We start from the raw sequence: 11579 nt of genomic DNA on the forward strand, positions 1-11579 counted from the left end.
CTTTTGCTGATTTTTTAATTCTGTTTTTTTTTTTTTTTTTTTTTTTTGCTGATTTTTTAATTCTGTAGTGTAAAGACCAACGGATAAGGTTTCTTTTTTACTTATGTTGGGTCCTTGGGTATCATGTCTTTGTTTTCTCTGTCTTCTTATACTTTGTATTTTTGTATAATTTTGCTACTGAATAAAATCAATCAATAATCAATCGCATCAAAATGATGATGATGATAAATAATAATTATAATATTAATAATACAGGATATGTACTAATAATAATAATAAAAATATATTATCTTTCAGCAAAAAGAAAACTATTGAGGGCTAGGGCTTATACACTCGACCACTGGCACCTCTGAAGGAGAGGGGGACGAGCATGATGGTACCAAATTATTATTCAATCCAATACGGTGTTTAATCTCTATTTATCAACAAATAGTCTCAAAATAATCATGTTGTAGGTATGTGAAATTTTTAAGTTGTGATTACCAAATATTTATTCATAGGCTCATGGTGTGCATCTTTAATAATTAGGCATTTTAATAGAGCCGCCGAGAGCGGCCGCTGGCCCCGAGCATCTTTTTGGCAGTCCGGGCCGCATTTTTTCCTCATACAGTTGGCATCAATTATAGATAGGCATTATTATAGGCATTATTTAAGGTCATTTGTGTGAACTGATATATGAATATACATGCTTGACTTCTCACTCGCGAAAGCAGTGGCCGCTGACTGTATGATGAAAGAATATGAAAGCCGTTCATTTCATCTTTTATTTTTGGACGCACCTTTATCATAAAGTGTGCCACTGTTTCAAAGGTTTCCGAATAAATTATTATTATTTATATTATTATTATAAACAACACATCATCCTATAACTACATAGGCCTGCTGTGCTCAAATAGCCAGATTCAATATTACTGCACGTGCTTTATACTTTCAAAGTGCTGTACATAAACTGTGTCTAGTCATTATTACAAATATAATCCTTTAATTTTCACACTGCCTTGACTACCAAGGCTTATTTAATTAGATTATTTTTCGCGAGGGGGAGGTCAGGCATGCATATTCATGTATAGTTCACCCTCTATATAATGAATTCTGCCCTAACCGTATGGGGAAAAAATAATGCGGCAGGGCCTCGGGCCCTTCATTTAAATCCGCCACTGGCGGGTTTAATATATTAATTCAGTTTGACAATCGAATCTCTATCAGGTCTATTTGTATTTTCTAACTTGAATGTATATTAATGATGTCCAGGGTCCAAGTCTTTTATAATTATCATTAATCAATAACGTAAAGAATTTACGACTTGAATTCAAAATAAACTCTAGAAATAGTAGTCATGGAAATATTCATGAAAAAGAATTAGAACCGATTAATTATCAGCTTTCATCGATGAACGGTCAGCTTCATTTACAATCATCGTGGGAAAAACACATGAATGATACTGGATAAATGTATACATTTAATAATATTTATTTACTAATATCTTTAGCCAGGATGACACAATCATTTTAAAGAAATGTTTTTCACTGTGGTCCTGGAAAAAAAAAAATAACAATAACAATATCATTAATAACGACAATAACAATCATAATAACAATAATAATAAACAACAACAACAAAATAAAAATGATAAACAAAACACAAAAGAACACACCCAGAGTCAGGCATTAATAATCATAATCATCATTTCGAAACCCTTTTCCTCCCCCATTTTTTTCTTTCCTTTTTCATTCTTTTTTTTCCCTCCATTTCCTCTTCAGAAATCACGAAAATGGCATACGCGCGCCCCCGCTTTTGAGATGTCGCCGCCATCACTACCGTGTACACGCAGGTACCTCGGCGTCAGTTTGCTGGGCTCCGGTAGCTTCCACCGAGGATAAGCCTGCGGCTCCCTTACCGTGCACTGCTAAGTTGACGGCGCCACCTCAAATAAGGGGGTGCGGTTTTTCAAAAGCAGAAAAACCTAAATAGTAATCAGACAAGGCCAGAAATCATTTAAGGGGGAAGAAGTGAGCCTTGTAAGTCTTTTTGAAAGAATAAATTGAAGGTGAGTGGGTGATATTTGAAGGTAATTCATTCCAGATTTTTGCTCCGGCAACCTTAAGACTCGAACTCATTTTATACGAGTTAAACTTAGGTGCTGTCTCTTATACACATCTAGATGTGTATAAGAGACAGGTAATACAATTTCATTTAAAAGCCTTTGCGGCGCAAGACCTTGAATACATTTATACATAAGACACGCAATGGCAAAATCCCTTCTCTCTTCAAACGATTGCCAGGACAAAGAATGAATAATATCATCACCTCTAATATTTCAATAATCAAAGTTACCCGTTATAATACGAGCCGCCCTTCTCTGGTGTCTTTTAACAATTTTCTTATTAAGTTCGGACAAATTTCCCCAAACAGTTATTGCATATTCAGAATAAGGCTGAATAGTACTTAAGTACAGAGTTTCTAATAGTGATTTATTAAGAAACCCAGACATTTTGTCCAACATTGTAATTTTAAATTCCACATTTTTAGAAATGTGCACATGTTGTTTCCAACTTAGAGTGCGTCAATTATTACTCCTAGGTACCTTATGCTGGAAACTTGTTCAAGTTTTGTGTTATCAAGAACAATATTTAAGGTGTTATTAATGGTCCTAAAGTGATTATTTCTGAGAAGCATTATTTTAGTTTTATCGCTATTAATATAAAGGTGATTATCATTATACCATTTTTTTTACATTGTTCATTATATTTTGTATATAATGAACAATAAAATATTTATTTATTTTATTATATTATTTTTTACCTATAGTATCCCGGGCCCCGGGGCACTTTCCCCGCCGTACCCCGACCTCTCGGCGCCACTTGGCATTAACCATTAACCTACCCAATAAATAAGTGTCAACCAATTTCGATTCTTTTTTTGATCCTTAATAATAGGCCTACCTTTGTCAAGGGGACACTTTTTTTGGTTCCGGATACCGTAAATGCTCGAATAACGCGGCTCTCGAATAAGCGCCAAACGTGATTTTTTTTGTTCGCTAAGTGCCGCTCTTTATTATTCGAGTGAATAAGCGCCTATAATAATAATGAAACAGTTTAAGAAATAGTTTAATAAATACAATGTATACAGCGTTCAAATGAATAAATAACACAACGGAAGACACAAGCATATCTTCATAAACGTTTATTTACGATGATGTAGGGTCTATGATAGGTACCAAACTATGGGAATAAGTGAGATGTAACATAGGATGGAAAGCGCCACGCCAATATTTTTTAATAAGCGCCGCTCTTGAATAAGAGCCGCTCTCGAATAAGCGCCTCACTGAAGCCTACAAAAAAGAAGGGTTGTATCATACCAAGTTATGTACATAGATGCAGCTGCAGATACAACACTATTGTTTAAGCAACCAGAACCCCATGTTTGCATGTCATGGCCTGCGTGCGCCAAACAATACATTTCGATCATTAGGCTTCATTCTATTATTAATAGGGTAAATTGATACACCACCAATTTTTACAGGTTCGAATTTATAACGCTGAATACACTTGCAAAATTCCAATATTCCAATCACAGCATCATGCTTAAAAACAATTTTAGTATTTCATATCCCGTGCCATTTATAAAGCTTTGCCAGCAAACTGCGACATTTAGTTGGTCAGTTGTCGTTCGGCATTCTTTTTTATATAGGCCTATTATAGGTAAGTGGTCATCGACAGTTAGACTTGCGGCTCTTCACATGCATTTTGGTTGATAAATTGGTAATTCCGGGGCTAAACGTAGCATTTTGAAACACCGTACAATTTGGAAAGTTTATTTTATTTATTTATTTTTTGTAGAGTAGAATACTTACATTAAATTTGGAAATTTTTTTTCCATTTAATTTTGATGTGGTGTTTCTATATCATTAACCTGCTACAATGATGAAAGTGACATAATGAGACAGCACATGTGATGCGCCGCCCATCTATCTAAACTATGGGGCGCCGGCCATGCCAAGTTTAAGCTTATAAAAGGTACACGTCAGTATAGGCCAATATAACTATTTAAATATATTCATTTGAACTGCAAACAGCTTGATCAATGATTTGATAGTGCCAATAATTAAATGACGTCATTCATATTGACAGTCATCAGTCATGGTGATATTCACGAAAAAGCCGAAAGTGTCTTCGGGCGCGTAGATTGAAACTGGGAACAGTATTGGATAATCTTCGGATTCTCCAGACAATAAAAACTTCACAGTCAATTGCTTTGCTCCCGCAAACACAGAGGTTTTAACATCAACTCCTATAGAATAAATAAAAGTTTAGAAATTGTACGTGGGTTGATCATTCTTTAAGTTATCTTCATCGTTATAATCATTGTCGGATTCCTCTTCGTCAAGGGCGGATTTAGAGGGGGACGGCCGCACCCCCCTTCCCGAAAAGGAGAAGAAAGAAAAAGAACCAAATTATCACCCAAAATGCCTCAGAGGTTATTTTCGGGCGTCTAGAACACAGCATTTTTTAGGGGACCCCCTAGGGTATTGTTATCTCTATCGGCCACCTTCGCTCCACCCCCCTTTTGGACAGGTCTGGATCCGCCCCTACGTCACCATCTCCATTGTCATCATAATCATTACCAGCATCATCATCTTTTACAGTCTCTTCTCTAAATACAATGTTCGAATAAGCGCCCATTTTTTACCCCTGGTTCAGCCACTGTTTTGAGATGGGTGTGTTTGTGGATGGGTAGGTGTGTGTGTGCATGCCGGTTACGATAATGCTATGAATCTAATTTTTCTTACCCGACCCCTCAATACAATTAGTAGATTTTTCGCCACAGATGTTGTAGGTAATATTTCCGCCACGATACAAATCTATTGTTCCATTAATGACAAGATCGGTAACTCGAAGTAGAGTATCCGAGAAGTCGAAGTTCCAGGATATTTCAGCCTCAGTGATGTTCGACTCACGATACAGGTACTGAAAATCCAAGATAAACACGCTCAGAACGACAACAAACAAGGCGATCGACTACGGTATTGTTTTGGAAAATAAATAATGTTATAACATTATAAGCCATCAGGTACTTAAAATGTAGAGCTATGTTTGGATAATAAAAATCAATATTTGAATTTCGTTACTTCGCAAGTTACAACATATTTTCTTTCCAACTTGTCCTATTAAAAATTAAATTTTAAATGTTTGCTGGGTTCCTGGGGAATAAGCAACGCAATTTGTTATAATGTTTCTAAATTAATTTTACTACATGTCTAATTTTAGACTTAAGGCCAACTCAGACAGCGTCGTACGACGCAGCCCGACGCGATTTGTTGTTGCGTCGGGTCTGTGTGAGTTAAACGCAGACGCGATGGTGTGCGTCGGGGGCAGTCGCGTCGTAGAATATTAAACATGTTTAATATTTCTCACGACGGCTTAATCGGGTCGAGCTGCGTCGGCCGACGCTGTCTGAGTTGGCCTTTAAAGATGTACATATTAGAAAAATTAATTTCACATCTGAATTGCTAAATTTGTATATTTAAGTAAGTTATTAACTTAAAATTAATAATTTAAATTAAAAAAAATTTCGGACAGAGACCTAAATAATAATTTTCCTGTATTCTGCATTAAATTGCATTGATTAATCATCGATTTAAGAATTTTTGCAGCATATTGTTTGTAAATTGGTGAAAGATCTGTTTCTCGTTGGAAGCTAATAAATTATTTGATACTTTCAAATAAAATATTCAAAATTGTATTTGAATTTGGTTTTGTCTTTTTGACAGATAGTACATCTTAAAGCCGGCCCAAAACGATGACCGTCGGCCGACGCGATTCCATGTGGAGATAGAACACAACCAATGCCGTTGAGAGGCCGAAATAAAATCGCCGGTGGAGCTCATGGTGAGAGAATTATGGTTTAGGATGGCCCACAATAATTGTGCTTTAGCCAGTATAGGAATTGGCAATCTTGGATCGGCAAATTAGTAGCGCGACGACCTCATCGTGGCGTCGGACGACGGAGGTATGCTTGTCCGACGGCTGCCAACTCCTCCTAACACCGCTGCTGCCCCTCCTCCCCCTCCCCCCACTACAATGAACACAACGTAAGGAGGTGCGCGCTTTGGATCGTTTCTTGTTTTTTTTTATGACGATCGCACAGTCTGACACCGAAAATCCGCAGCTGGTGTCGCGTCGTCAATCGCTCACAGAGTGGAAATTGTTTTGTCGGCCGACAGTCGTTGACAATCGGGTGACGCAGTGGATGTGCTTGGCTTTAGACATCCCGTCAATAACGCATGCTAGTCATGAAAGTGTTTTTTTACTCACAGAATAAATATCAGCAGTTGGTTCTTCGGTTGCAGGTATGGTTGTAGTAGGATTTGTTGTTGGAGCAGTTGTGGGTTCGGTGGTGGTCGCGTACCTAGCAATATTGACGTTGGTGAAGGTTATTGCATCCCATCCTGGTATCATTTCATCCATAGTATCTGGTGCACGATGGTATTTATCAGTTACACTATTATACCCAACACTGACAAACCCCTTAGATTTTGCGGCCAGTGTCGGTTTTATGCTGTTGTTACTATAGCTCGTATTCTAACGACAAAATACAGGTAATACGTTTAGACATTACCGGTATTATTACTGTATTTATTATAATAAACGCCCCTGGGTGTTCATTATTGAGAAGGTTTTTTTTAAAAAGGCATTTATTCGAGGGAGACGTTTATTTATTTTGGTGTAAAATGGATTTCTATATATTTAAATAAACTCGCCTTAGTGTTGAGAATGATGTTGCTCCACTTAGGTTGTTTACAGCCAAAAAGATTGGTATTGGTGGAGGAAAGGGGGTGGCGTTTATTCGATGAAAAAATATATACCCTGGGACATTACATTCCAGGGAGCCATGTATTCCTAATGAGGCTCTGGAGGGGGCGTTTATTCGAGGGGCGTTTATTCGAATCGCTATTTAACATTATTATTATTATTAAATATTATTATTATTGTTTATTTATTATTATTATTACTATTATTAGTCATATAGTAATTACTATTATTCCGGTATTATTATTAATAATAGTCCTATTAGTAGTATATAATACCGTAATATTGATATTGAGAAAACGGAAAGTGTATTACCTCATTGGTGTTGAATTTGTTATTAGGCCTTATTATGCAAAATTTGATATCCATGGATTACTTAGAACGATGACAAAATGCAAACAATTAAATCAATTGCACAAGTAACAACAATATTTAAATGGTAATATTTAAGTAACAAAAACAAACATAAATAACAATATGAATTACATACATTAAACCATTAAGTTTACTTTATTTAAATTTGCTAATTTTTAGTTACTATTTTCTTCTCATATATATAAGGCCAAAAAAATGTCTGTTTGCCCTCCTCCACCCGCCCCTAACTCACTGAAAAAATAGGGGCAGAAAAACAAAAAAAACAAAAAACTTAAAAAAAAAAAATTTTTTTTAGCTTTTTGCTTTACAATAAAAAAAATGTGAGTGATATCTTTATTTTTTGCCAGATGCCCTACAAATAAATCTAAAGTTGTTGTCTGATGGAAGATATTGCCATTCTAGGTCTCTGTGGGTTATTTTTATTCCATCTGATGAGTATCTTAAACAAAAAAAAAAACAACTTTTTCCACCCGCCTCCTTTTATCATTTAAAAAAACGAAGGGCAAACAAACAATTTATTTTTTAGGCCTAATTTCAATTATACATTTTAATTTATAATACATTGTAATTTTTTATTTTACTTAATTTCCTATGATATTTATTTGTGCAATAAGATAGCAAGACTGAAGGCTGATTGGTAAAGTATGGGCACGTAATGACTATATATGGGCACATCATGACTATATATGGGCACATCATGACTATATATGGGCACATCATGGTTGTGGGAATACCTTTCTAAATACAAGATGTAATGCCAACATTTATAACACTTTTATTACCGGTACCTACTATACGTTTGTTTAATCATTATACCATATATCATAATTAATTTGTTAACAAAAATAAATACTGTATAGTAACTAAAAATGAGCAAATGAAAATAAAGTAAACTTAATGACTTAATATATGTAATTCATATATTGTTACTTGTGCAGTTGATTTAATAAAGATTTAATATTGAGATGATATAAATCTTGATGTATTCCTTGTATTTAAATTCGTATTTTAAAAAGGGGAGGGGTAAAATTTCGGGGAAATTGTCCTGGGGGAAACAGTCCAGGGGAAAATGTCACGGGGGAAAATGGTACCTTCTAAAACACTAAGATTCTTCTTGGATGATTTGAAATTGTTTAAATTTACGAGAGACTGTACTAGTGTTCTGACACAATACGTGTATGCAAGTTTTCAAAGCATTCACAATACAACGCAATGTCAAGATCAGAATAGGAAGTATTCCTTTGTTTAGTTTTTTTAAGGTGGGTTACAAATGGAATAATTGGTCACTCATGCTATTGCACAATACATTGAAAAATGCAGTATACAATTGCTTAATTGTTTCTTTATAGAGAACTCAAAAACAAAACGCATATAATAGACAGTTTCAGTTTTACGGACATTTTAAGAAAAGTCAAAATCCCCCTGTAAAGCAAAATGTTTTTGGCATTCCAATGATAACTCCATTGGGTTACTATAGAGAGTGGGTTAAATTTGTGTAGATTAACTTTTAAGGTAAGTTACTATTAGTGCAGGGGTAACTAATAGCAAGATAAAGCTAGTTCCGTATTCATTACTTGAAGTAGGGGAATGAGCTGTTAGCCCATGCGCAGTGGCGTACCTGGGGGTGCGCGGGGGTTGGGTGGGGGAACGCACGCCCCTCCAAAAATTACTCGCGCTCCCCCATTCGTCCTCCAAAATCACATTAAAGTAGTTAAAAGCAACTAAAATCACCTTATCTTGCGAATTAGCGCCCTTTAAAATGATCATCGAGCCCCCCCCCCAATTCTACTTCGCGGCCCCCTCTCCACATCAGCACCCCCCATTTCAAGACTTCAAGATGTATGCCATTGGCCCATTGTACTAAGCCTCGGCATTGTGTTGCTAGGGTGGCCATTTCCTCCCTGGGTAGGTAAAGTGCTCTGTCCAAAAACACAAGCGAAATGCACAGCGAAAGTTCGAACCCCTGACCTAAAGGTTGAGAGACCGAAACACAACCGCTGCGCCAACCGTTCCCACTAATAGTACTGGGTTTAAATTAGAAGTATGGAAGTCTATAAATATTTTATAAACTAGCAACATTACCGGCCACCTAAGTGTAATGTGAATCCATTGAACGTCGTATATCAGAGTGGATTCTTCATTTATAGTCAGAAGTTGGCATTCTTGATTATTTGCAGCAAAGTTGGCGGAAACACAGCGATAATCAAGTTGGCAAGTGGATGCACACATCCCTAGATTTCGTTCGGTTGTCACATTGGCAATACCAGTATGGTTGAGATAACGATTCGAAGAAACACTGTATGTACTAAAACACTTTAAATCAGTAGTGGCAGAAACGACGCATATTAACGCACAAGCAATAAGTCGAGCCAGATGCGCCATCTTCACAAGTGAACCACAAATAACGTAGGTGTACCGACGATCATTCCTTTATTACCCGATTATGTCTGTATTACTATATGATTAATCAATAATAGGCTAACTTAAAGCACGTATGAGCGGCCACTGAGCCACCGTAAGGGCTTGCAAACTTTTCTTTAACTTCCTCGTGGGCGTTTCACGTGCGAACTCGTCGCCGTAGTAAGGACCAAAGATCTTTTTTATACATAACTTTTAACTATTGTATGTATTTTTTATTTATTGTACACTGTTCTTTTAATTTTGTTTACAATTTTTAAGCCATAACCAACTAAATTTTCTCTTTGGATAAAAGTATTTTTTAATTGAATTGAATATTTTAAGATCTTTGGTGGTAAAAACTTATTAAGAATATTGAGGGCAGTTCCGAAGGAGAGGTGACGGTACCGTCAATATCTGTGAGGGCCAAATTACAAACTAAAAGAAAACTACAAAAACGGAGTTCCTTCTTTTATTCTTAGAAATATAGATTTTGTCTATGGCTTAAGTGATGTTTCAGCAGATAATTTAGTCTGGTTCCAGGCCCTAAATTTGGGTTACTCACTTTTTATTGCGGTTAGTGCGCGCGCCATACCAAATTTTATATATATTTAATTTTTCTTCTCTAAATAAACTTAGTCCAGAATGAGTAAAATAGGACTTTTGGCAAGTCTAGAGATAATGTTGAAATATTTTCTCGACCATTATTATAATTTTATTTTCACATTTTAAACTTGTATTACATACATAAAGGCATACATATTTTGTCATGAAGCTGTTTTACTTACGAGGAAAACGTGATCATTCTTTACAAAGTTTCCGATACAATCATCGGGCGATCAACAAAAGGATCTAGATATTGACGAACATGTGGCGTTGATTTTACATAACATGTTTTGTGATCGTGCTTAAGCATGCGCCTTGGGCAATATGGAACGCATAAATATTTACAAGGTGATTAATATTCACAGTTTTCTAATACCACTGCAAATTCACTGCCACAGTAAATTATAAATGTAGGTCTCTGTAGTATTGTTTGTATATGGTGTAAAACAAACTTTGTAATCAAGTATTATATCAATACAGTAAATACGTATATTGCATTTCCAATAACAACTTTCGATAAAATCGACTGTGTCTGCAGCTTCCATCAAACCTGCCAACAGAAATGCCCGATAGACTAGGTTAAATAAAAAATATTAATATCAGAGTTATTGATTGTGGAATCCATACTTAATCCAGTATTGTCTAGTTGAAATTCAGAAAATATGGTATGCAGTATGCAGCGGCGGGGGAATGCTGCACTTCTTTCAATATTGATCGTTTCAAACTGATTAAAGTGCAGCAAAAGCAATATGCTATACATTGAACTACTTGTAAATATTCAGAACCTTTAAGTTTATAAAAGGATTAAGCCTAGAAATATTAAAAAGCAATATCAAGAAAGGAGCGTGCCTACTCTGTAATCATAAAAAAACAACAAAAACAACAACAAAAAAACAGCCGCATGTCCGTTTAGTAATAATATTCAGAGCCAAACCTTAAAAGCACGAACAAAAAATATTTTCATCGTTAGCACTATCATTTAAAGAATCATTATTTAAAGCACAGAGGCCAAATGTTGCAAGTATAAGAAAAAACAAAAGTAAAGAAAACAGCCGCATGCTCGTTTAGTAAAAATATTCAGAGCCAAACATTAAAAAGCACGAACAAACAATATTTTCATCGTAATAAAACTCTAATTATGCAAATAATTCTTTACAATTTGTTTTCCTATGAAAAGCCAGGATAAGCTGATGTAATTGTTTACCCACCAAGTTAGGCCTACTGATATAGAATATGGTAAAAAATGGATTAAACAAATACAAGCTGAAATGTTGTGATTCGGTCTATTCGTCACGTACTGAGTTATTTTATATACCGTATATATGTATATATATATTCGTATATATATATATATATATATATATATATATATATATAATATCTCTTTACAAA

At 35.5% G+C, this 11579-nt stretch overlaps 1 protein-coding gene across 1 annotated transcript; it reads right to left on the reverse strand.

Moving 5' to 3' along the window:
* Window positions 1-3424: 3424 nt before the first annotated feature.
* LOC117104918 lies at window positions 3425-9585 on the reverse strand. Its single transcript, XM_033245852.1, has 4 exons — window positions 9267-9585; window positions 6315-6581; window positions 4790-4967; window positions 3425-4290 (listed from the first exon to the last, which is right to left on the reverse strand). Exons 1-4 carry the CDS (start codon window positions 9564-9566, stop codon window positions 4115-4117), a joined length of 921 nt encoding a protein of 306 aa, XP_033101743.1. The 5' UTR covers window positions 9567-9585; the 3' UTR covers window positions 3425-4114.
* Between the last annotated feature and the right edge of the window lie 1994 nt (window positions 9586-11579).

Source organism: Anneissia japonica, unplaced genomic scaffold (genome assembly GCF_011630105.1).
Source record: "Anneissia japonica isolate Jap-2015-1 unplaced genomic scaffold, ASM1163010v1 scaffold287834_len5846547_cov211, whole genome shotgun sequence".
Lineage (NCBI taxonomy): Eukaryota > Metazoa > Echinodermata > Crinoidea > Comatulida > Comatulidae > Anneissia > Anneissia japonica.

What these genes read in the sequence shown, in the direction of transcription:
- LOC117104918 (XM_033245852.1), bottom strand. Translation starts at nt 9,566, where the DNA reads ATGGCGCATCTGGCTCGACTTATTGCTTGTGCGTTAATATGCGTCGTT. An exon ending in CAACTGCTGATATTTATTCT is followed by an intron (nt 4,968 to 6,314) that starts GTGAGTAAAAAA and finishes TTGGATTTTCAG; the next exon opens with TACCTGTATCGTGAGTCGAA. An exon ending in TAATTGTATTGAGGGGTCGG is followed by an intron (nt 4,291 to 4,789) that starts GTAAGAAAAATT and finishes TTTATTCTATAG; the next exon opens with GAGTTGATGTTAAAACCTCT.